Below are 26,873 nucleotides of genomic sequence, written 5' to 3'. Positions count from 1 at the left end.
AGAAAATGCCCTTACGAAAGAAAGGCCTCCACCTGCATTTTTATAAGATACACCTCATATCTGGGAAAATGAACCAAGAATCACCAAGGATTAGCTCTATCATTGTCTTCTAAAGGATAAAGATAGTAACTAAAATCGACTAAAACATCAGCTGTGTTTACATCCAATTCACAGTAAGTTGGTCATCTTTCAAGGATACTGGGGAACTGATGCAGTATTTTGGAAATTGATATTTAAAGGAAAGAATCAAGTGTTTATTGTGTGTTTTCAGTTTAAACGATACCTTGAGGGAGCCAATAGTTTACGAGGTTGAGTTCCTCTTTATAAAAGTAGGCAAACTAGTAAATGTGAATAAAATGGCAGAATTAAGAGATTAGCACTTAGCAGTCTCTAAGGAAGTCGTAGATCAAGGTAAATCATGTGCTTGCATCACAAAAAGACAGACGAGCCGACATCACCTGCTTCCTGATGGAAGGAACTCAAAGCCACCATTAGTCCTGCCAGAGCACTAATCAAACCCGACTCTGATAAAGCTTGGATATGACTGCAGATTCACCAAAAATACAGGGGACAGAAGAACAGGCCCCTAAACCACGCCCCAGGCATGATCTGTGTCCAAACCATGCTCCAGGAATGCGATGTTCTATGTCCAAATGATGGGAAATGCAACACTTGTAAAAAATCTCTTGCTTCTTCAAAAACAAATGAAGAAAATAAAAATGAAGTGTAGAAGGGAAAACACCAGCAGATTAAAAGAGGTTTAGGAGAGAGAAGCAGAGGGCAATACCCAAAACTGACTTAGTCCTGATATGAAAGCAAACCTCTAAGAGAAAAAAAAAAAATCAAGGAAATTTAAACCATGGCAGGGAACCCATTTGATGATGTTAAGAATTATTTCTGTTTTTTAAGATGTGATTATGTTACCATGCTTATATTTTTAAATTCCTTATATTGTAGTATTATGTTCTAGAATATTTACAAATAAGATTTATATGATGTTGGGGGTTTGTTTCAAACTAATCTAGAGGGGCATGGACTAAAGCAGAAAAACTCTGGCCTTGAGGTGATGTTGGGGAATGAATGCATGGAGGTGAACTGTGTTATTTCAGCTTTGATGTTGAACTTTTCCATAATAAAAAGTTAAAAGTAGGTAAAATAACTATTACCCTTAATTGGGTATATTAGATTTTTCACATATTTGTAGAGCCTTTTCAACCCAGTGTCAGGCAGCTAAGCACACACTGGACCATCTTACGCCACCTGTGTCTCCTATCACAACAGAACTGTTTGGCTTTGATGGAAATCACTCTGTCTCCTGGGATCTTTTGAACTGACCTAACCTGTTGTATTAGTCCATTCTCACACTGCTATAAAGAACTACCTGAGATTGGGTAATTCACCAAGAAAGGAGGTGTAATTGACTCACAGTTCCACACGGTTCGGGAGGCCTCAGGAAACTTTCGGTCTTGGCGAAAGTTGAAGAGGAAGCAAGGCCTGTCTTCCATGGTGGCAGGAGAGAGAGTGGGGACAGGGGGGACTTCCACGAACTTTTAAACCACCAAATCTTGTGAGAACTCACGTACTATTATGAGACCGCCATGCAGGAAACTGCCCCCATGATCCAATCGCCTCCCACAAGTCCCCTCCCCTGACACACGCCGCTCTCAGGCTGCTGAAAAAGACATACCCGAGGCTGGGTGATTTATAAAGAAAAAGAAGTTGAATGGACTCACAGTTCCATGTGTCTGGGGAGGCCTCACAATCACGGTGGAAGGCGAAAGACGCATGTTGCACGGCGGCAGGCAAGGAGAGTGTGTGCACGGGGACTCTCCTTTATAAAACCATCAGATCTCATGAGACTTAGTCACTATCATGAGAACAGCCAGGGAAAGAGCAGCCCTGGTGATTCAGTTACCTCTCACTGGGTCCCTCTCATGACACGTGGGAATTATGGGAGCTATAATTCAAGATGAGACTTGGGTGGGGACACAGCCAAACCATACTACATAGGGATTATAATTTCAGATGAGGGTTGGGTGGACAGCCAGAGGCAAACCACATCACCTGTGTCCCCCTCACGTGACCATTTCCTCTTTGGCTTCTCCCACCCTGGCTGTCCCCTCAGGGCCCACACCCCCGTGTCCCTCTGCCTGTCATCCTGTGATCTGCTCTGACCCTCTCTTCCTCCTCGTTCAAGATGAGCGTTTCTTACCACAGAAGTGGTGGATCACCCTGAAGAGTTAAACTGTCATTTCTCATAACACAGAACAAATATGTTCTCTTATGGGAGAGGAAACTACCTGAGATTGTGATAAATTTATACCTCCAAGTGGTGATAGAGTGAGCCAAATATTTGATAACCAGCCTTGTGAAGAAAGTACTGAGTTTTGGGGAAAACTGACTCCCCCACTCACTCAGTGATCTCTGCATCCCTGCAGGGATGGGCATCAACCCCCCGGCAAACCCTAATTACACCATAAATATGGGGTAACTGAATTATATGAAAAGAGTACTGAAAACACTCCCACCTTCTGGAGAGGAAGCAAATCAGTGGGGGCATTCCCGTAAGCACCCGTGCAAGCTACACTGTGCATTTCACAAGCCCTCGGCCACAGCCGCACAAAACAATCTGATGACTTAAGAAAATATATTTCCACTTCCAAACACCGCAGCAATTCCAGAAATCACAGGTGTGATTCGAGGCGCGGTGTCCAGGTTTCCGACGCTCAGGCGCTCATTCTTGGGGGAAGGTGGGAGACAACTGCAGTGATATCACTCAGCAGAGACCACCACCCTGCACACGTGAAGTCAGAGGGACAGGAGGGAGGGGACTGTGCACGGGATGCTCCCCAGAGCCCATTTGAAAGAGAGAGTTATAAAGTCAGAAGACCAAAGATCAAAGCAGGTCTGAACTAAGAAAAGACCCATTCATCAGAAGCTGGCAGCACCTCTAGGCCCTGAGCAGCAAGGGGCCGAGCGGTCATGAATCTATTTTCCAGTCCCAGGGAAGATGCATGGTCATCGCGAACGCATCCCTCTAAATAGTAAATAACAAGCTATTTGAAATGACACTCACCACATAGATACGAATATTTCAGTAATTTGAATGCTTGTCATTGTGACGTATTTCTCCTCCGAGAGAATTTCAGGAAAAGTTTCATGTGGCCCTGAATCACTTTCACAATTGATTTAATTCCATCTGTGCATGAATGCCCAAAATGTGTATCGATTGTGCCAGGGTTCACAAGAAATGTGGGGAGTAGAGACTGGTGTCCAAAACAATCATCATCGCAGCTTATTTGCTTGTTTCTTAAACATCATAACCAGGCTGCTGATGAGTCACACATTGCAGGAGAATTTTAAGTGCTCTTTGATGAGGCAAAATGACACTATCCACACAAAAAGGGCAGGTCCAAATGGACAGACTTCAGCAGGCCCCCTGGAGGCATGTACTCTAACTATCCGGGTCAGATTCTGCGACACAGAAATACATAAAAGCAGCTAGGAGCTTGAGGAGTACACGGACTTATTGACAATAACCTTCCCAAAGAGGGATCAAAATGCCACGCTGATGCTGATGGTTCATCCGGCCTGGGGCGATTTGCTCTGAGCAGGGGGCATGCAGCTTGGTGCTCCGGAAGAGCTTTGGGAAAACCTGCCCTATGGTGAAGCTTCCAAACAGAGGGCACGGCTTTGTAAACCGGCTCATGAACGAATGCCCAGGACGGGATGGGCGTGCTCAGTCCTCAGGCTGGCTGCAGAATGAACACCAAAGCATTTTCTTCCCAGATCTCAGCGGGGGCCCCAGCCTCCCCGTGAGTCTCCCTCTCCCACGGAATCTTCAAGGCTGGAACCAACATGGAAATGAACAGCTGCCAAAACGGAGGCAGCTCCATGCAAAACATCCGTGCATGTTTCAAAGTTGGTTTTCAATGACGGAAGTCATTCAGATGATTAAAACTAAAATTAGCGTTTCGATGTTGTTGAGATGCCAACTGTTGGGAACTGAGACCAGCCCCACGGGATGGGGAGTGCAGCCGGGTGATGAGGCGGACAGCCCCAGCTGCTTCGGATTCCTCTGCGCTTTTCCTCCCACACAAGTTCAAAATTCATCAAATCATGGCCACATTCCATGTTTCCTGTGCCTCAGGAAGCTCATCTTGTGTTTTAAATTAAGCACACATATCCAAAGATCAGCAGAGACCAGCTTAGCTGAGGTCCACGTGTGACGGTGAAATCAGAGAGGCTGCACTGGGCCCTTTCCTGGAGCCCTCGGCCCCCGTTAGAGGTGCTCCTTGTCCATCCCCTGTGGCCTACACAGCATCCTTTGGCCCCCAAAAGTGACTTTCTAAGGAGGAGATTTGGGGTATCAAGAAGACAGCTCTGAGATACCTGCTTCAGCAGGTGCCCAGGACACTGCTAAGACAGAACCTGAGACCTCTTACCATCTGTCCAGCGTTTGAATTAGCTCTTTGCTCATAGTCAATGTGGTCAAAATGATGCCTTTTCTTTCTACACCACCTGAGTACCCAGTAGGGAAAGACCCGCTGGGGAAGAGCACGGCCACCTACCGGTTCCTCTTGGTTTTCACATCTTGGTCTTCCCTGCCGTCTTCAGAACTGGACCCATCGCTGTTGTCAGCTGAAAGAAAATCAGATGAACACGCTTAAAGTTGTCAGCGCTCAGGGCTTTGGCAAAACCACCAGGTGACACTCACTTTCAAGCAGACTTATCTAGAAATTAAGACAACAGGCTTCTCTTAAAGATTGATGTGAAATCCTACAACGAGTTTCCTCTTGGCACACATGCTTTTACATTTCAGCAGAACAGAAATCTGACTGTGCTGTTCTGCAGAGAGGTCCTCTTTAGATACTGTCTGTTTAGCAGGTGCTGGGCCTTCCAGAGGGGCTGGAGGCTGCAGAATTACAGGTGGGCTCTGCTCAGCCTCAGGACGACAGCCCGGGATGAGCAAATCTATGTCATGTTCTTGAGAGGGAACCATGAGACTGCACCTCTGCAGCCACTGCCCCAGGGAAGGGTAGCCCCCAGCAGCACCTCCAACAGGCCCACGCTCAGCTCCTCTCCATCCACTGCAACAGATAACGAGATTCCCCCTACCCCACATGCGGCCATGCCTCACTATGGACACCCATCTACTTCCAAAAGCCAAACTGATTTTGAAGACATGGTCCCTTATTTCCATTCTGAGGTGGTCAGCCCTGAAAATGTTTGATGAGGTTTTGGAATGAAAAAGTAAAAAGGTGCTTTGGTGTTTCCTATGGTTCTCCAGGAGGGAAGAGGAAAGATGAGCGTGCAGATGGTCTGGAGTGTCATCGCTTCTGCCCTGACAGGTGGAGTGACTTCCACATGCGCCGAGCATCACAACGGCCTCCCACCTGCTTCTCATTCTGTGTCTACCTCTGGCTCATTCCGCCCCGCCCAGCTTGGGTGGCCAATTGAGCTGGGCTGGGCGAGGCTGAACTAGTCTGGGCTGGGCTGGGCAGAGCGTCCCTCCATCTTCCCATCCAGCCTTGGGCCACCTTCCCAGTGACTGCTGAGCCTGCACCTCCTTCCTGGGAGGGTCTGTAATGAAAACAGTGCTCAGCTTAGGATGAGCGCAGAGTTGATGAGAAAAGACATCAGTTTCAACAACTGCAGGGGCCTCCGCACATTTTCTTTCTATAAAACCTGACAATTCTCCCTACACCCGTTTTTAGCACCCCAATAATGGCTCTGTTACCAGCTCACAGTTCAAATCTATTTACAGGCTTGTTTTCACTGTGCAGCGTGGGGCCTTTGGTAAGAGGACAGGGTCAGGCTTTGGAAGCCCCGGCTCACCACAGTCATGCTGCATCACCCTTGTGGGGCCTCCGCCACCTGAGCCGCCCAGGCAGCTCATGGACGCCCCTGCCCATACGAGCCAGGGGACAACAGAGGCTGCCTTAGCAGGACCGGGGTGCGGCGTGTCTGCCCTGCACCTTCCAGCAAGGCTGCAGTATCTGTCACGCACACCCTGGGTGGCTGCTGCACCCTTCTGAAAGGATGCAGGCCTAGGAGGAAGGAATTCCCGTGGGCAGTGCAGAGTGGGGGATGAGCAGAACTTGGCCCAGGGAAGGCTGAGGAGCCACAGCCCAAGTGGAGCTTCCTGGCTTTTCAGCAGCCCCTGGCCCTGACCCTGGCAGTGCTGACTCCGGAGCTGGATTGCTGTGCCCTGGGAGCCGCCCTGTGCCCTGGCCCTGACCCTGGCAGTGCTGACTCCGGAGCTGGATTGCTCTGCCCTGGGGGCCGCCCTGCACCCTGCAGGTGTCTCTCAGCCTCCTTGATCCCTGCCCCCTCCCCACCGTGCTAATGAAAATGCCTCCAGAAGTTCCCAAATGTCTACAGGGGTAAATTTGCCCTCCCCAGTTGAGAGCCACTGGTCTAGAGCCAAGACCATTGATGACAACCGAGGGGCCATGGAAGGGACGCGAGGACACTGGAGGGTGTCCACTTCCTCCTCTCTGGCTGCCTTCTGCACGTGCTCCACAGCCCAACACAGCCCTCTAGGCTGGGACCCCAAAGGACACACTTTATGCCCCCCTGCTTCCCAAGCTTCACTCGTGCCAAGCCCAGCACCTCCAGGCATTTCTGGTTTTTTTTTGAGACAGAGTCTCACTCTGCCCAGCTTCAGGACGAGGGCCTGGGGTAAGCACTTCTACATCATGTTCTTGAGAGGAAACCACGAGACTGGGGCCACCTCTGTGGCTGCTGCCCTAGGGAGGGGTGGCCCCAGCAGCACCTCGCCCAGGCCCACACTCAGAGGTTCTCCATGTTCAGCCTGTCACCCAGGCTGGAGTGCAGTGGTGCGATCTCGGCTCACTGCAACCTCTGCTTCCCGGGCTTAAGCAATTCTCTTGCCTCAGCCTCCCAAGCAGCTGGAATCACAGGCACCCGCCACCACACCAGGCTAATTTTCATGTTTTTAGTAGAGACAGGGTTTTACCATGTTGGCCAGGTTGGTCTTGAACTCCTGACCCCAAGTGATTCGCCCCCCTCAGCCTTCCATAATGCTGCGATTACAGGCGTGAGCCACCATGCCGGGCCACCTCCAGGCATTTCTACTTCCCGGCTGTGGGAACCCGCTCTTCCTATTCAAACTGAGGGCACTGGCCAGGCACAGTGGCTCACGTCAGTAATCCCAGCACTTTGGGAGGCCGAGGTGGGTGGATCATGAGGTCAGGAGTTTGAGACCAGCCTGGCCAACATGGGGAAACCTCGTTTCTATTAAAAATATAAAAATTAGCTGGGTGTGGTGGCAGGTGCCTGTAATCCCAGCTACTCAGGAGGCTGAGGCAGGAGAATCACTTGAAAACACAAGGCAGAGGTTGCAGTGAGCCGAGATTGTGCCACTGCACTCTAGCCTGGGTCAAAGATCAAAACTCAATCTCAAAAAAAAAAAAAAAAAAAAAAAACAAAACTGAGCACACCCTGGACACCCTGCTCCCTGCCTCAGCCTCCGCACCCCAACACCCTCCAAGGAAGTGCAGGACTCCTCGGCTGTGCCCCTGAGTCCTCTCCCGCTGGGGCGCTGGGTCCTGAGATCTCACTGTGCCCTCCTGGTTTTCCCTCCCTGGTGCCCTGGCTTCTCCCTGGTCCCTCCTGATCGTTCCTACCTGGGTCACTGGGCCTTCTGGCCATCTCATCCGGAGGCACCGGGGCCTCACAGAGGCTCTCTCAGCTCCCCCCGGGCCCCCCACCTGACTGCCTTTCTGCGCCTCGTGGTGTTTGAAATCTTTTCCAAGGTGTGCCTCGTGCCTGCTGTGTCCAGGGGAGGGAACATTCCTGCTCTGCTTGGAAGAAGGCATGCGAGTGGCACCCCTCCTCCACCCACACCAGAACGTACCCAGGGGGCCCACGGGGGAAACATCCACATTTCTTAAAACTTAAAAAATGAGGTCATACAATTACACACATATTATTTAAAGTACCTGTGTATAATATAGGTAATTTTTTAGGGTTTTAAACATTGGTTCGTTTTGAATAGTTTCAACACGGGAAAAGCTTTCCTAATTACGATGCAGACTCATAAATAAAAATACGTATAAATTTAACAGACTTAAAGAATACAAAACCAGAGGGGTTGCCGTGTACAACAGCGGCATAGCAAGCTCTCTGGTTGGGTCCCCACCAAGACTGCCGTCAAGCTGTAGGGGGATTAGAAGCAAGTATTTCAGCTCTCTGGAAGCAGATCAGACACTTATAAAAGCTAGGGCTGGTGTAACACTAGTGCTAGAGGCTGAGTGCAATGGCTTACGTCTATAATCCTAGCACTTTGGGAGGTGAAGGTGGGCGGATCACCTGAGGTCAGGAGTTCGAGACCAGCCTGGCCAACATGGTGAAACCCCGTCTCTACTAAAAATACAAAAATTAGCCGGGTGTGGTGGCACATGCCTGTAATCTCAGCTACTCAGGAGGCTGAGGCAGGAGAATTTTTTGAACCCAGGAGAGTTCAATTTTTTGAACTCTGTAGTGAGCCAAGATGGCACCACTGCATTCCAGCCTGTGCGACAGAGCGAAACTCTGTCTCAAATAATAATACTAAAAAAAAAGAATATCACTAGAGAGGCTGCCGTTCTCAGCTGACTGCAAAGACAAGGGAACAGAAGCTTCAGTCACCACACATGATGAGGAATACAGGCTTCATGGGCATCACCTTGGAAAAGACACACATGGATGGCTCCTGCCTGCACACGCCCACATCAGCGATCTCTGGGAAGTGGGAGAATCTGATTTCCATCAAAGTTGCCCCATTACAATGCCTAGTATATCTACTTTTCAACAAAAAACTCAAAAGCATGCAAAGCTAGGAAAGTAGGGCCAATTCATCTGATAAAAAAATTTGACAGAAATCATCCCTGAGGAAGTCTATGTGTAAAAATTAACCCAAATGGAGTTAACCTTACAAGTTACAACTATAAAGGTTGTTGAAGAAAACATAAGGGGAAAATCTTTGTGACACTTCTTCATCATTGGAGAGTTTCTGCTATGGGTGAGGAAAGAGTTACAGGAATAGGTAGTGTTGACAGCTATACAACATTGTGAACATACTTAACGCCACTGAATTGTACACTTACAAATGGTTAAATGGTCAACTTCATGTTATATATATTTTACCACAATGAGAGAAAAAAATCAAGGACAACTTGTTCTATGGCAAAAAAATCGAAAGGCCAGTAAAATATTGTAATAATATTGTAGCCAAACACTGATAGCCTTGATTTTCAAGTCCAAATAACTCAGTAAGAAAGATAAGGAACACAAACACAAAACAAATGGCCAACAAACCTGTGAAAAACTGTTCGATTTCACTCAAAATTAAAGCAATGCCAACTGAAGCAAAGAATGGCTTTAAGAATTAAGTCTGATGCTCTACAGTGCTAAGGAGATCATGCAGAATCTACTAGTACAAGTGTGAACTGATCAATCTCTTTGGGAGAAGATTCGGCAATACCTGCCCAAAATCTAAAATGCATGTACCTTTTGAGACAACAATTCTAATAATGGGAAATTACACAATCGATATGTTTGCAGAAACACTCCTAAGGTAAAAACCTAGGTACAAAAATGTTATTTCCAGCACTGTGTGTGTGAGCACAAAGCAGATGACCCAGATGTCCATCCAAGAGGAGACTCTGAGGAAGTCATCATGCATCCAGACAGGGCAAGGGTGGGGGGACAGGAGATGGATAGGAGAGAAAAGCAGGGGATTGGAGGGAGAAGGAACTGGGTACAGGAAACAGGGAGGCTCTGAGTCTGAAAGATAGCCAAGACGCGTTACAGGTGCGGTGCAGACAGCGTGCAGCAGCGTGTCAATCTCTAACATGTTTTATTAATGCACACACACACCAATATCTGTGTATTTTTTACATGTTTTTTTTATGCATTTGCCAGCAAGGCTATGCATATGTACGTGTGTGTCTGTGTGTGTGTCTGTGTGTCTGTGTCTGTGTATGTGTCTGTGTGTATGTGTACGTGTGTGTTTCTGTATGTATATGTGTGTGTGTGCTTGTGTCTGTGTATATGTGTATGTGTATGCGTTTGTGTGTGTCTCTGTGTATGTGTCTGTGTGTGTATATATGCACTTGTGTGTGTGTCTGAGTGTGTTTGTAAGTCACTGAGTTCAGGGAATGTGGCTGGCTGCAGAAGGTAGTAAAAGTCCTGAGTCTCTGGGCCAGATGTCTTCCTTTCTGTGAGTGGTGGGGAATATACCCAATTTTGTCAGTCTTCTTAGAGAGGGTAGGCACAACCTTTGGTAAAACTTACTATGGAATCACAGGAGCTGAACGTTGGTGTGTAAGGCAGATTCGCATTCAGATGGGATCCTTGGCACACCTAAACTTCCCACTCATCACATTTCTCTCATACGCAGAATGTACCCTACGAATACAGAGAGGTCTAGTTTTGGTATCTGTGGGTGCCTGGCTGGACCTGCTGGTGGACCCAGCCCCTGCACAGCCAGGCCTCTCACCTCCAGTGCAGGTGACACCTCCATCCCTGCTCCTGGCAGGAGCTCAGCTCCACAGGACCCTGCCGCCGAGTGGCCCTGAGCTGCGTGCTCTGCCCTCTCTGATGGGGTCTCCCACTCTGCATCCTGTCCAATGTCCTACCTTGCTTGCTCGGATCCTGAGTCCTGAGGAGGATGGAGCTTGGTAGGTTAGAAGGTGGTGTCATCCTCCCTCCCCAGAACAGTTGCACTCCACCCTGCGAGTTGGATGCGAACCCCAGGTCATGCCTTAACCTCAGGTCCACCCCCATCTAGGCAGCACTCAGGCTCAGCATCTTCGTGGAAAAGTCAGTGTTCTCCCAGGACTGTGGCTTTCCTGGGCGCAAAGAGGGACACAGTGGGGGTTCCTCCTGCATGGGCCAGGACCCCAGAGAGCACCTTGCAGGGACTTGGCCAGAACTCATCTACAGGCAGGCAGCTGTGCGAGGGGTGCCCAGGAGGCAAACAAGGGCGGGCACTGGGACGAGATGCAGAGCAGGAGCCCTTGGCAGAGAGGGCAAGGCACACGACTCAGGGCAGCTGGGCCCTGTGGGGCTGAGCTCCTGCCAGGAGAGGTGGTGGGGGTGCCACCTGCACTGGGGGGCAAGAGGCCTGGCTGTGCAGGGGCCAGGTTTGATCCACCCCACTCCACCAGCAGGTCCAGCCAGGTGCCCACAGATGCCGAAACTGGGCTTCTCTGCATTCCTAGACTGCGTCCTGTGTATGAGAGAAACGTGATGGGTGTGAAGTTTAGGGATAGAAAGAGCCGTAGCAGAGCTGCAACTACCCCGAATAGGAGATGGACCTGACACGGTCACTTTGCTTTGCTAGGCCTGGGCTCCCAGCTGAAACTCCGGGAGGAAGTTCTGGATTTGGTCAATAATCATAATGGGGAACCTCCCCGTGGCCACTTGGAAATGCCACACCACGGGTGCTGTGATCTCTGCAGGGCTTCCCCGAGCCTTCCACTCCTGGAGGCTCACTGGCCCCAGACACCCACCCTCCACCCCTCTCAGCTCAAACTCAAACGCAGCTTCTTCCTCTTGCCTTAGAGCTCAAAACACACCCTTCACCTCCCCTCCCTGCCTCCTGGGGTCCAGTGTGAGTGACCGTGCCTCAGGGAGAAGCCCCTGGCTGCTGCGCTGGGTCACCCCACTCCACCCATCCATTGTCGCTTACTTCTGTTCCCCAACCTGCAAGACAGAGCGCTCCCTGCCCAACATCTGCTCATCTTTTGCGTCCTGTGTCTAGCCCAGGGCTTGGCCAGTCACCAGTCCCTAAATAAAGGATTGGTTCAGAAGAAAATGAACTTCCTCTCTTCCCTCCCTTCCCTTGCTCCCTTCCTTCTTTCCTTTCCTTTCCTCCTTTCTAACTTCCCCTCCCTTCCCTTTCCTTCCTTTGCTCCTGGCCCAGGAGGTGGGTGGTGGCTTGATGTCTTAGGTCCTGGGGGAAACTACTTTGAAAAATGCTATTCTAGCGTCTCTCTTTCTCCACTGAATTCACTGGTGCATCCAGGAGCCTGGCTCAGCCCCTGCCCTGCCCATCCGGCCTCCCAGCTGAGGCCAAACACAGCAAGCTGAGGGGTGAGTGTGATCAGATTGTCCTAGAGACTCTCCAAGCTCCTGCATCCCAGCTCACCCCTTCCCTTGCACTGGCTGCCCTGCAAGCTCCACCCTCACACTCGACTTCCTGAACAGTCAACTCAGGATTCTGCAAGGAAGAGACACCTGTCGCGGCTCACCTGCTTCATCTTGGCATCATGTTATAGAGACTAAACAAAGTGGGCACTAAAATGGAGCTTAGCAAACAAGCCACCTGGTTCATTCATCGTGCAAAGAGGAGGCTCAGGCCCTGGAGGCCAGCGGAGGGTGCCGTGATGTGAAGGCCAGGGTTCCTCCCAAGGAGCCCGGGGCAGGTGGGTTCCGGGTGGGCAGAGCCTCCCACGTCACCCTGAATCCTCACGGACAGAGCCACACTAGCTCACCACCCTCCAGGGCTCTGGCATTTGTGTTTTCAGCGGGCCTGGGTCCCCCCAAGTGCCCTGGCTGCCTGGGCCCCTGGTGAGATAGATCCAGCGTGCGCTGTCTTCTCAGACAGACAACGCTTGGGAAAGTGACCCATTCACCAGTCACAGCTGTGTTTACCCACCGGACAATTTTACATCCTACTTGGTGAAATGAATGTCATTATCAATTTACATTGGTCTTGAATATAAATGGCTAAAGTGTTTACAGAGCAATTAAGCCCAGTGAAGTCCACGTCATCCGCCCGCACACTAGGGAGGGACAGTGTTGAGTGCATGGCTGCTGCAGCTGCTGCCTGGTGAGCTCGCACAAAGAGTCACCTGTGTCCGTCACAGGCTCACGGGGGCCTGGCCAGGCTGCCCTCAGGTCTGGCATCAGACCCGCCGGGGTGCACATCCCCGTTTCCCTTCAGTAGAGGGGCGGCCCTGGGCAAGTTAGGTAAGCTCCTTTTTAAATTCCCTCTCTGTAAAGCAAGCCTGGGTCACCGATTAATGCCCCCCACCATTCCCAAGCAATGCTCACATCTGAATCCTGGAAGGTGTGCATACACTGGGCTACCTGGCAAAAGGGACGGAGGTTGCTGAACAGCTCCCCTTGAGGTGGGAGACCATCCTGTATCACCCAGGTGGCCCCACAGACCACAGGGACCCTTCAGAGTGGAAGCAGGAGGCAGAAGGGCCAGAGCCAGAGAGAGAAGAGAGAGGCAAGAAGATGGACGAGGGGGCCAGGAGTCAAGGAAATCTCCCCTGGATCCCCTAGAAAGAACACAGCCCTGCCAATGCCAGCGAGGCCTCTGCTCGACGTCTGCCCTCCAGAACTGTAAGATCATCACCTTGTGTGGCTTTTAGCCCCGTGGTGATCATTTGTTACAGCAGCAAAGGGGTCTGCAATGCTGATGGCACCTGCTGCATGGGACTGAGGAGTGGAGTCCACGGAACCAAGTGTGGGGGTTGAACACACCCAGGGTCCCTGCAGGCGGTCCCTCGCCTCCCCGAGGCAGTGTGAAGGCTCTCTCTTCACTTCTTACCCCAGGGCGCCTGGTGCTCCTCGACCCCTGGGAGGCACTAACAGAGACAGCCAGTCAGGAGGAAAGAGGCCAGGGTATGTATTCCCTCTCTCCCCTGCCTCTCCTCCCTCCACCCCAGAGGAAGAACCCGAGGGCCCCAGCTCCAACACTTCCCACCAGGCTGCACCAAATGTCCCAGTGAAGTGACAGGTGACCCCTGTGGCCAAGGCAGGCAGAGCGGGCCAAGGTGGCGGGGCTGCAGGTGCACAGCCAGATGGCAGGGGGGTTTCTGCCGTCACTATCAAGAGAGGGTTTGGCTGCTGCAGGCGAAGACAGTGAGAGAACCACACCTCTGATAGGCCTGGGAAATGCGGGCACAGGTGGGAACACAACAGCCTGCACCCTCCAAACTGAAGTGTTGGTAAGATCTCCGAGATCTGCATGGCATGGGACGGATGGGGCTGGGGGTGAAGCCTTGCACTTCTCATTTTCCTCCAGTTCTACTGGCATTTATTCTCAACTAACAGCATAGTTACTACAGCTATAAAAAATCTGGATGCACTGCAAGGTAATTAGAAAATAATTCAAGACTTCGCTGGAATCCTTCAGCAGTGCTAACAGAATGAAAAAGCGGACTCTTTCCTTATCTGCGGAATAACGAACGTCTCAGCACTTCTGGCGGCGCTGCATCCTGTCTCCCACAGCTGCCTGGCACTGTGAGCCACAACTTCCACGTCTCATATCCCCACTCAACACACACGCACACGCAGGCACACACGCTCACACACACACACGCCCCTGAGACCTGAGAGCAGTTCAATGTGGCAGCCATTTTACGAAATTCTTTTACTTCATTTGCCTCTTGAAAAATAATGGGTGTCGACTGAAATGCTTAATTGTCCCATTGCAGACGACAAATAGGTATGAACATATTCAAATCTGCAATGACTGATAGTCGAACAAACTGTGAAAAACAAAACTCCCCACCCAGAGCCGTCTCCCCTAGAGCTTGTTATCATAATTAGGGTTATATATCTGATGAGCCATCGGCCAGGGAGAAGGCCAGTCACTGCTGATGGCTGCAGGTCATCAACTCTGCTCCCTGATCATTAATTAACCCTCCAGAAACACTTCCTGTCCTAATTGTTTTGCTGCAAAGCTCCCTGCATGCATTTTAGGGAATTAGAAGTTGTGCTCTTAGACATCAATTCTACTCTGGCAACCGGAAGTTTAGAATCGAAGTCATTTGCATACCCTTAAGATTCAGGTTAAAAAAAAAAAAAAGACTGGTTGAAGACAAATCTCTTCCTCTCTTTATATGAGGAGGAAAGTAAGATTAAAAACCGTTTTATAACTACATGTAATTTTGTCATGTCTAAGTAGAGTACTTAGGTCTACCATAATAAAATGGGTATCAGACAAAATACCATAACATGCTAAATCTAAATTAATCAGGTATTTCTGGTTGTAAAACCTTAACTCTCTACCTTTCAGAGTATAACATGAGATTCTTGTCAAAAGAAGGAGACGGAGCATTGAGCTATGAGCCGGGTAATCCAGGCCCCTGTCATCCACCCACAGTCCTGGCGAGCCCTGAGACCGCAGGTGGCCCAGTTGGGGCGTTTGCAGACGCCTCCCTACCTCTTTCCAGACCTGACCTGATTTGGTCCAAACAATAGAAATGAGAGAGCAACTATGCATTGCCTTTAATCAGTTCATTTCTTTCTCATTACTACCAATTTTTGGGGGAGAAAATGAAACAGCACCAACTTATCTACAAGAACACAAGCTAAAGAAAGGAGTGAGGAATCTGCCAGCATGATCTGCCTTTGCCAAGCAAATAAAATCATTGTTAGGACAAACTGTGCCTTAATGTTTCTCGTGAGATCTGAGGGTGTCATGATTTCCCTAAACTGTGCACCATCCTCTTGTCCATGAGTGAGAACCTTGAGAGGGTGCTTTCTGTAATGATTTTAAAGCACTCTTTCAAGACGTACAAGGTCCCCTTTTAATAATGAACGTGACCTGATCGAAGGAGGAAACACAGTCGCCAAATTCAATCTTCATTGTCCCTAAATACAGCGACATTTTACAGATTCAATTCCATATGGACCTTGGAGATTTTTCTTTTCCCAACATCAGTGGATTCAGTCTCTGGAGAATGCTGTTACTATTTTAAGTGGAATAAACATTTTAAACGTGTGATGTCTCAATCTTAAAAGACTACCGCCATGTCTCTTAGCATGGTTAAAAATGCTGATAAAACTTTTATAATACTGTCTTCTAAAGCTTCAGTCAAATACCTCTGGATTTGACACAAAGTGTGAATTGCCATCATCTAGCATTAGCCCTCAATGATGTGAAATTAAAAATGCCACTATGAACCCAATAGAATACCACACAAAACTAAAACAAAGAGTCAAGCTCCCATTCACCAGCCTGGCCTTGCAGCCAAGCGTCTCTGCCTCATACCACACAAAACTAAAACAAAGAGTCAAGCTCCCATTTCACCGGCCTGGCCTTGCAGCCAAGAATCTCTGCCTCTCAAGTTGGCAGGGAGCTCCTGTTCTCAAATGTCTGCAGTGGAGTCAAGACCGTTTGAATCCACATGCTCCGGGAGGAGGGCTTTCCCAACGCAGCAGCTAATAAAATATGTATTAGATCCAATAGGAAAAGATCCTTTGTGAAAATGCTAAAAGTTCCTCTCTGTTTCTTGGCGAAACAAGATTTGCAGGCATTGTCAGCAACAACTGCCTCTGCCAAGCACCCCATTCCTCTACAGCTGAAGAAAATCTCTTCCCCTGTCCGTGACCAGGGTTTTATCGAATTGAGGCATCCATCCAAACACAACAACAGATCGATGTGGTGCAAAGGTCTAAAGTGAATGTAAGGTGGAAGAAAATACACTCCCATCTGTGGACATCTGGTCTCTGAAGTGGCATTCATAAGACATTTGGAACAAGAATAAAATGCTGGGTAACAGTGATGCTGGATGGAAGCTTTGAGGGGCTGATGGAATGAATGGCCGTCTCTGCATTAATCACCTTACGTGATGCAAAAAGACAGCCAGAGTCGACTGCTTGGAAGGATCAAGGTTTCTGCAGGAAGTGCCATAAAAACTTGATTACTAAACTCTGCAATTGGGCACAGGATTCCTTAATAGTCAATTTTCAACATAACCAAGAAGAAACATGATTTCACTTTACATTCATTAGAAATAAGCAGCTTAAACACTTCAAAGGAGGTGTAAATAACCCAGTGCTTAGTTACTTGCTGGTGCCTCCAGCTTGCGTTTGTGGGGCGGGTCCTCAATGATCCTGTTGAGGTCTCCGCGGTCCTTCAGGTCCATGGGCTTCTCCCAGACAGACAGGTGCATCGTTGGGTTGAAGAAGAAAACTCGGTCATCGCCCGTCCAGACCACACACCTGTTTGAGCGGAAAAACTCATCTCAGTCGCTCTCGGAGACACTTAATTAGAAAGTCGTTAGCACTCACTGAAAAAGCCCCTCACAACCGAAATCCACACATTTGCAAATCTTGTTTACGGACAGTATGAATATTAAAGACAAAGCATGCCTTTTAGGTGACCTTACGGATCTGACTCATTTGATAACAGGTAGACATTCTTATCACCAGCCTTAGACCAGGAAGAACACCAACATTCAGAGAAGCCAAGCAGCTCGTCAAGGTCACAAGCAGGCAGAGCTCTCTCCAGCCCACTAGCTGTCACTGCCTCAGTGAAATTCCATTCCAGATGCAGAGCACTCTGGGGCCCCTCTGGCCCTGGTTCCGGCAATAGAGTAATTCGGAGAGTGGCTCCCTACGCTTCCCCAGTCGAGCTCTGCATGGCCATCAAGCAGTGTGCACAGCCACAGGTCATCACCCTCCGGCAGCAGCAGAATAATTAAAAGGGCTGCTGTCATTAGCAACCACAGCCCCAGTGTCCTGCTCATTTGCGGATGGGCAAATCAGGAAGATTTGTGTTTTCATATGTGGAAATTGAAGATATCTAAAAGGAATTATGTGCCATTTTTAAACCCCTTATCTGTGAAAAGTTATCAGAAAAGATTAAAAAGAAAAAAAATGGAGAGAAGAAAACTACTGAGAGGGAAGGAAAGGAAAAAAGTCCCTCCCTGAGGAAGGTGGGGCCGGGAACCTGCGACATGGAGGTGCACGGAAGACTCTGCACTCTGACACTCTGACCCCGTGCTGTCCCCACGAGCGAGCGCGGCAGATAAAGGCCGGCAAGGCCGGCCTGGGCTCTGGGTTTAACCCCTAAGTGGTGTCAGGGTGCTGTAGAGATTGAGGCCTGTGCTAGCACCGAGGCCCGTTCCAGGTGTGGACGTCCCAGGAGGTTCCCCTGGGGCAAGCCCCCTCCCCTCTCTGACTTCAGAAGGTCCCTCTGGCTCCACAAGTCTCCTGGGACTTCTCAGATACGTAGGAATGAATGGGTGGGAACACCCACATACCCACCACTAGCTATTGACTTCCCTCTGAGGGAGGCCCCCGACCTGCTGGGGGTACTGTCGGGCACTGCCTGGGCCCCCGATAGCCCACTCACGCCTCACTCCGGCCAGCCTCACACAGGTTCTGGAGGAGCTGTGGATTCGTGCCAAAAGAAGCCACTCTGTTTTGCATGGAGAAAATCACTCCACGCTTCACTCAGCCAGGCACGTTTCAGGGGCCAGGCAGAGGGCTCAGGGCCTGGGGCCCTGCATGTCGGCACCCCTGGGCAGACCAGGACCCTTCCCAGAAATCACCCTGAGAAGGTGTGCCGGGTCCACTACTCAGCCCAGCCATGTTCATGAGCGTGGGAGCCAAAATGATGGCTCCAAAGATATCCACGTACTGATCCCCAGAACAGGTGTGCATCACCTTACATGGCAAAAGGTCTGTACAGTTGGGATTAGGACCCTGAGATGGGGGAATAGCTTGGTCATTCAGGTGGCCTCAAATGTAATCACAAGGGTCCTTCTAAGAGGAAGGCGGGAAGATCAGTGAGGAAGAGATAGGAAGATGGAGGCAGAGGTGTTTCACACAAACACACTCATAGAGACACACACAAACACACATACACACGGACACACAGAGACACACATGCACACATATACACATACACAGAGACACACAATACAGAGACACACACATAAACACACAGATATAGATACACATGCACAGAGACACACATGCAGAGATACACACATAAACACACACAGACACATACACACACACACAGACACATGCACACATATATACACACACACAGGGTCACACATGCACACATATACACATGCACAGAGACACACACATGCAGAGATACACACATAAATACACACAGATGCACACACACAGAGACACACATGCACACAGACACACACAGAGACACACGTGCACACACACACACAGAGACAGAGATCGGGAGATGCCTGGCCTTGAGGCTCAAGAAAGGAATCATGAGCTCAGGGTTGCAGGGGCCTCTGGAAGATGGAAAAGGCAGGAAATGGACCTCCCCAAAGGCTCCAGAAGGATCCAGCCCTGCCCACACCTTGACTTTAGCCCACTGAGACCTGTGTCAGACTTCTGATCCTCCCAACTATAACAGAATCAATGTGTGTCACTGGAGCCCTGAGTCTGTGGGAGACGAATCAATGGGCTTCCCCCTTGGGGCCACTCTGTCCTGAGCGCCAGCATCTGGGAGCCCTGACCTGAACCCCAAGTGTTGTGCCTGGAGGCCTTGGCCACAGCTGGCCTGGTCATCCATGTGGGAGAATATGAGCTGCCCTTCTGCCTGGCAAACTTTCCAGCTTCAGCCCTGCCCTTGACCTACCAGGTGATCCTGAGAAGGTCGCCTCCCCTCGCTGGTGGCCTCATGCCCTCAACCCTTCAGATGGGGGGTGGAATGGGAATTTGCTTTATCTGGACAGTGCACCCCACTAGGGAAATGGACCAAGATAGAGTGTATCACACTCCCATGCCAGGCCCTGCCCTCAGGGGAGGCAGGCTCACGGGCCCATGCTGGAGGCTGGAAGATGAGGCTGGCCAACCGCAGCAGACTCCATGCCCAGGTAGCTGGATCCCTTCCTGCTCTCAGATCAGGCAGACCATTGTCCCCAGCAAGCCCAGGCCAGGGATACCTGACCTCTGGGGCCTGCAGGGAGGCTGTGGGTATGCATTTATGGTGCAGAACCCGGCTAGCATAGGAAGTTTTTATTGAGTCTAAAGCTGAAGGTAATTACACTGTGCTGTAAATTATGCACAATTCAGCTACTGTATGAACTCTGCAGACAGCATGGGCCAACAGGGAACATAATCCCAGGGCAGGGACTGACTCCTTTCCTCCAGACGCAGACCTGGTGATGGCCTGAGTGAGTGGGCCACATGCAGAGCCTATCATTAGCTCCCCACGAGGCCTGGGCTCTTTGGGAACGCGTAGGACGTGGACAGTTTTACTACTGCGACATTGGGCTCTGTCTCCAGGCACTCCTCTTGCAAGGAATGCAGCTAGAATCATCAGTGAGACGCTGATGCCAGCGGGGGTGCAGGGAGGGAAGAAATCCTGAGCCCACCTCCTCATGCTGTATGTCTCATGCCCAGCGTATCAGGACCAGAGCAAGGCCAGATCTGGCCCCTCATGGGCTTCAGAAGCTTCCATGACTGGACGGTGGCTGGAAAGGCAGCTCCAAGCCTGACGCTCCCGGCAGCAAGAGGGCCCATTTCTAACAGTATTGCTCGGGATGTTTTTTCTGCAACTGGCCTGAGTGGCAAATCCTAGAAGCGTCCTTGGCTCTCTGTGTTCCTCTCTAGCCACTTAAGACTTACAACATGTTGTGTAAACCCATGAAGGTCTCCCCGGGAGCCTGACCTCACCTGGAGAACACAGAACAACTTACTGTGACCTGGGTACAGCAGATGGATCTGCTGAGCACCATGTTTCTGGCAGGAGGCCATCCTGCCCCCATGGTTCTATGCACACCAGTGATCTGGGCATAGCACCCCAGCCTCCAATGGCCTCACCCAGAGCTGGGGGGACCTATGTGCTCCCCTAGAGTCACTGAAGTGCGGGGATGCTCAGCCAGGGACCAGATAGTGAACTGGAGATGCCTCAGTGAGCAAGAGCTGCTAGGTGCACACAGTGTCTGGCATTCATACTGCATTCCACAAGCAACAGGGCCGTGGGAGAATTATCTGGAAGCCAGAGGCCTCGGGACACAGGGTCAGACTGGCTGAGTGGCCTCATCCAGTCCCAATCCTCCCACTGGCTTGGGGAGCTTTCCTAACCTGGGAACTCACCAGCTTTCCTGAACACCCAGGGCTGAGCCCTGAGCCAGGTGAGGGCCAGAAGACTGGGAGAAGAAGAAGCTGAAGGAGGTGAGAGGATGACCCATTGCCTGGTAGGGACCAGCAAGAGCTCTGTTCTGCCCACTGCAGAGTTTAAGAGAAACAGGACCTCAACTTTGGGCCCTGATAGCACACGTGGATCTCCTGTCATCCTGCACTAGGCTGAGGGCAGGTCAGTTGCTGTATGAGTCCATTCTCACATTGCTATAAGGAAATACCTGAGACTGGGTAATTTATAAAGAAAAGAGGTTTAATTGGCTCACAGTTCCTCATGGCTGGGGAGGCCTCAGGAAACTTACAATCATGGCAGAAGGCACCTCTTCACAGGGCAGCAGGAGAGAGAATGAGTGCCAGCAGGGGAAGTGCCAGACTCTTATAAAACTATCAGATCTGGTGAGAACTCACTCACTATCACAAGAACATCATGGGGGAAAGCACTTCCATGATTCAATTACCTCCACCTGGTCCCACCCTTGACACACGGGGATTATGGAGATTACCATGAGGTGAGATTTGGGTGGGAACACAGAGCCAAACCATATCATTCTGCCCCTGGTCTCTCCCAAATCTCATGTCCCTTTCACATTTCAAAACCAATCATGCCTTTCCAACAGTCCCCCAAAGTCTTAATTCATTCCAGCATTAACCCAAAAGTCCAACTCCAAAGTCTCATCTGAGACAAAGCATGTCCCTTCCACCTATGAGACTGTAAAATCAAAAGCAAGTTAGTTACTTCCAAGATACAAATGGGGGTACAGGCATTGGATAAATGCTCCCATACTAAATGGTAGAAATTGGCCAAAACAAAGAGGCTATAGGCCCCATGCAAGTCCAAAATCCAATACGGCAGTCATTAAGCCTTAAAGTTCCAAAATGATCTCATTTGACTCCACATCTCACACCCAGATCATGCTGATGCAAGAGGCATGCTCCCTCAGCCTTGGGTAGGTCTTCCCCTGTGGCTTTGTAGGGTACAGCCCCCTTCCTGGCTGCTTTCACGGGCTGGTGTTGAGTGATTGTGGCTTTTCCAGGTGCATGGTGCAAGCTGTAGGTGAATCTACCATTCTGGGTTCTGGAGGACAGTGGCCCTCTTCTCACAGCTCCACTAGGCAGTGCCCCAGCAGAGACTCTGTGTGGGGGCTCTGACCCCACCTTTCCCTTCTTCACTGCCCTAACAGAGGTTCTCCACGAGGGCTCTGCACCTGCAGCAAATTTCTGCCTGGACATCCAGGCATTTCCATACTTCCTCTGAAATCTAGGTGGAGGTTCCCAAACCTCAATTCTTGACTTCTGTGTACCCACAGGCTCAACATGTGAAAGCCACCAAGGCTTGGGGCTTGCACCTTCAGAAGCAATGGCCTGAGATGTACCTTTGCCCCTGTTAGCCATGGCTGATGCTGAAGCAGCTAGGATGCAGGGCACCTTGTTTCAAGGCTGCACAGAGCAGGGGGACCCTCCTAGCCCTCCAGGCCTGTAATGGCAGGAGTTGCCATGAAGCTCTCTGACATACCCTGGAGACATTCTTCCCATTGTCTTGGTGATTAACATTTGGTTCCTTGTTATTTATGCAAATTTCTGCAGCCGGCTTGAATTTTTCCCCAGAAAATGGGTTTTTCTTTTCTATCGCATGGTCAAGCTGCAAATTTTCCAAACTGTTATGCTCTTCCTCCTCTTGAATGCTTTGCCACTTAGAAATTTCTTCCACCAGATACCCTAAATCATCTCTCTCAAGTTCAAAGTTCCACAGATCTCTAGGGCAAGGGCAAAAAGCTGCCAGTCTCTGCTAAAGCATAGCAAAAGTGACCTCTACTCCAGTTCCCAACAAATTCCTCATCTCCATCTGAGACCACCTCAGCCTGGACTTCATTGTCTATATCACTATCAATGTTTTGGTCAAAGCCATTCAACAAGTCTCTAGGAAGTTCCAAACTTTCCCACATCTTCCTGTCTTCTGAGCCCTCCAAGTTTCTAGGAAGTTTCAAACTTTTCCACATTTTGCTATCTTCTTCTGAGCCCTTCCAGCTGTTCCAACCTCTTCTGTTACCCATTTCCAAAGTTGCTTCCACATTTTCAGGTATCCTTATAGCAGCACCCCACTCCTAGTAAGAATTTACTGTATTAGTCCATTCTCACATTGCTATAAGGAAATACCTGATACTGGGTAATTTATAATGAAAAGAGGTTTAATTGACTCACAGTTCCTCATGGCTGGGGAGGCCTCAGGAAACTTACAATCATGGCAGAAGGCACTTCTTCACAGGGCAGCAGGAGAGAGAATGAGTGCCAGCATAGGAAATGTCAGACGCTTATAAAACCATCAGATCTCATGAGAACTCACTCGTTATCAGGAGAACAGCATGGGGGAAATGGCCCCCATGATTCAATTACCTCCACCTGCTCCTGCCCTTGACACATGGGGATTATGGAATTGCAATTCAAGGTAAGATTTAGGAGGGGACACAGAGCCAAACCATATCAGTGGGTCTGGGCAGGTGAATCCATTAAGAGGTCCTGGGCAGGCATCAGTGTTAGTGAGTCCAGGAAGACGTGCAGCAGAGAGTCCCACTGAAGCCTCCCCAGACACTAGGCTGAGTGGTGTGTGAGGATGGTGGCTGCATGGCCTCTTCTAGCAGAGGGAGGAAAGGGCAGGGCTGCTTGGCTTAGATTCATCTCCAGCCAGGGCAGCAGGACCCACCTGAATTTCCCCGAATGTCCTACTTTTCACAGAAAACGAAAGCACGTTCACCAAAGGCCAGGGCAGCATGAGGAAGCTGGGTTCCCTCGCTCCTCTGCTGGGCTGCTCACCCTAAGCCCCATGTGCTCATTCCCGAGAATCAGATGCACTGAGACCCTAGAAACCTGTGTTCCAGAGTCCTGGTGGAATGCTCCAGGCGGGGCCCTCTCCAGTGGGCCTCATCATTTTCTCATTGACTTTCTGAGGGATTTTCCCAGCTGGCCTCCAAGCTTTGCTATTAACTTAAAGAGGCTTTACATTTGGGGATTTATATTTATTCAGCCAAATTTTCCCCAGATCCTAGGCCAACATTTGTTGTAAGTGCAGTGCCTCAGGATGCACTGACTCTAGGTCCCTGGTTCTCAGATGCAGAGACACCCAAGGTGCATTCCGATGCTGGGAACAGCCAGTTTTCCCAAAGTGTGGGGAAACAGCTCCCAATTCCCAGTGAAGAGTGGAGCTAATTAGGACTTGGTAAGAGATTACACCCAGGAGGAGGCTGAGTGACGGCAACTAACACGCCACCCATTTATATCCAGGCCACAAAAAGCCCAGCTCCTGAGCCCTGGGGAAATGCATGGAGTCGAACCACAGCGGGTATGGAGTTGAACCAGAGTGAGTCGCTGGTAAATGAATGCAGTTTCCCCAGAGAAATCCACCCATCCACTTGTTACGGTTGGCTTCCACTAGACGGGGCCAGCTGTAACACGCGGGAATAATTTTATGTACCATTTTATGCCCATTCTAAGTGATATGCACGTGTTCCCCTTCTTTAATCACACTGTATGATTTCTGGATACCTGCCATATTCCCTCTTCTCTCTAACTGTCCCCATATCCCAGAGGATATAGTTAGTGCATCAGTGTTATTTAAGTCTGGTACAGTACATCCACACCAAGCAGCCGCAATATAGGAAGATCTGGGTTTCACTGAACGAACACTGGGGTTGTTGCTTTGTTGTATGAAAGGATTCCCACATTCGTCCTGCAAATAGCAGGACCCCGAGCTTCAAAATCAGCTGGCTGGTGGGGAGGGAATGCTCCCCTCCCAGTCCCCCACTACACAAAGGCTCTCCCTGGATCCCTGTCTCCACCCATCTTTCATCCCTGAATGCCCTGTTCCAGGAGTGTCCTGGGGGATGGACAGAGCCACACACTCCCTGGGGCCGGGCCACCAGGGCTAAGCTCTCAGAATGAAAGGGCCGCACTCAATGCCCTTCGCCCTCTTCTCTCCCTCTCCTGGTCCTCCCCACCTCTTCTGGGGTTTTGTATCTGGGAGGGGCCCAACCTGGGCAGGACTGAGCGGCCCAGGCCCATCCACCTGGCAGCTGGGTGAGGGACTAGGGCTTACAAGGACTCCAGGAGGAGCGCATGGAGCCCTCCCTCCCGCCTTCCTTCCCTCCTGAGTAGGTTCTCCAGCCCAGCCGTGTCTGGCCGTGGTTGCCACCACCACCAACCCTCGCTTCGAGAAGAAGGTGCGGATATGCAAGACAAGGACACGAGCATGCAACAGGCGTGCTGTACTGGGATGGAAAGGGCAGCCTGGGCCGGGCACCTGCCGCGTGACTGTGTGGCCTCTCCGCTACAGGCCGTGGGCCGTCTTGCTGTCCTTTCTCAAAAATCCATAGGGCTAGTGACGCTGTAGACAGAAGGTGCTCCAGGCGCTGGCGGCGGCTGCACGGTGAGAGTCCAGGAGCCTGGGGACACAACCTCGGCCTCCCAAGAGCACGGGCTCCCCTACTTCCTCCTTTGAGGTAAAAAGACACCAGGAAAGAACACCAGGGAGAGACTGGAAGTGAGACGGTGGACAAGCTGGGTGGGGACGTCCCTGCACAGCACCAACAACAGAGGCTTTTTGGCTGAAAACAAAATTCCCCTTGCCCTGGGCTCAGGTGTCTGTGCTCCTAAAGGCATCTCTGTTAACTTCTTGGCATAATTCTTAAAAGATTTTACCAATCCATCTTTCGTTATTTCACACAAATGGATTTTGTCATTGTTAAATCATGAGCCGCAGGGAAAGACCACTCCATAGTCATGCTGAGCCGAGGCCACTCGGGGCCCTGCCAGCTCTGCCCAGCCTTGCAGCGCAGACGCAAGCCCCCGGAGGCTGGCCGGGAGGGCAGCATCTGGCCCAGGCAGCCCCTGAGAACACAGGTTTCCGCCGAGAGCTGGGCTCCACCTGGGCTGGGGGCTGCCGGGAGACCCTGTCTTATGGAGTTCGAAAGGCGTGTCGCCTGCTCTTGCACCCAGCGGAGTCCCAGCTTTCCTCAAACCCAGGGACTCATCTGATTTCTGATCTCCCCGCCAGTCGCCAGTCGAAGATGGATAGAACTGCCACCTGCCCCATGTAGGCAGGGGGCTGACAGCACGTCCAGGAGCCGGTGGCTGCCTGGGGATGAAAGCAAGGTGGCCTGAGGACCAATGAAAATCGGCTGAGAGGGAAGTGGAGGTGGCACAGCCCACGGCCCACCCCCGACTTCCTGGGCTGCTCCCGCCAGACCTCTCAAACGTGAGCTAAATGGCAGCTTCCCCACCAAATCCTCCTCTCTCACTAAACCACACGGACATTTAATTCAACATTAGAGTCCCCTCCCTGACAAGTGACTCCTCCTGTCCCTTCTCTGACATAATAAAAGGCTCAATTCTGCAAAAGGGCCGAAGTGACATTTGGTTTCTCTTCAGCACTACTTACTCAAAGAAGGCGGATACGTCATCCCTCAGCTTAGCGAGTGCAACTGCCAGTCAGGGGACGGCGCACGGGAGAAAGTGACACAGGCTGATGTGACCGAGCCCCGCATCTCTCGTAATCACCATCATTTCTAATCACCTTTTTCTTCTTGAACATCATCCACATGTATTATGTCTTGGGAAATTTTCCTTTCTTTTTAGAAAAGTTCTACTAACTTCATCTCAGAACATGATTTTGATACTAGTTTTTCAAAAGTCAAACATGCCCAATACCTGTATTTGGAAAATCCACAGAAACATTTTTTTTTAATGTCACGCCCAATAAATAATTATGAACTAATACAAAAAGATGTTACCCACAGGTACTGAAATAGAAAATGAAGTCAGAATTAAGGACAAGTCATTAACATAAAATCAGGACAACCAAAGCATGTCCCTGGGATTTGGAAATACAAAACAGCCCTTTGAAAGATGCTTATACCTACAACAGCTCACAAAGCACATCTCTAGGCTGGTGTCTGCTCATAGGTCCTACCTCTCCAGGCAGAAATGCAGAGTCAGCC

The 26,873-nt window shown here is 50.3% G+C and overlaps 1 protein-coding gene across 1 annotated transcript in view; it reads right to left on the bottom strand.

Annotated features, from left to right (window-relative positions):
* TCERG1L (transcription elongation regulator 1 like) overlaps positions 1-26,873 on the bottom strand; it is a 220,014-nt gene that overhangs the window by 36,916 nt on the left and 156,225 nt on the right. Inside the window, exons 7-8 of the mRNA XM_032174983.2 lie at positions 16,823-16,977; positions 4,572-4,641 (exon numbers count right to left, since the gene is read on the bottom strand). Of these exons, the coding sequence (XP_032030874.1) occupies positions 4,572-4,641; positions 16,823-16,977 (225 nt within the window). The remainder of the gene's footprint in view (positions 1-4,571; positions 4,642-16,822; positions 16,978-26,873) is intronic.

The sequence above is a fragment of the Hylobates moloch genome, unplaced genomic scaffold (assembly GCF_009828535.3).
Source record: "Hylobates moloch isolate HMO894 unplaced genomic scaffold, HMol_V3 SCAFFOLD_3, whole genome shotgun sequence".
Classification (NCBI taxonomy): domain Eukaryota; kingdom Metazoa; phylum Chordata; class Mammalia; order Primates; family Hylobatidae; genus Hylobates; species Hylobates moloch.
This window is presented reverse-complemented; position numbering and strand designations above follow the sequence as displayed.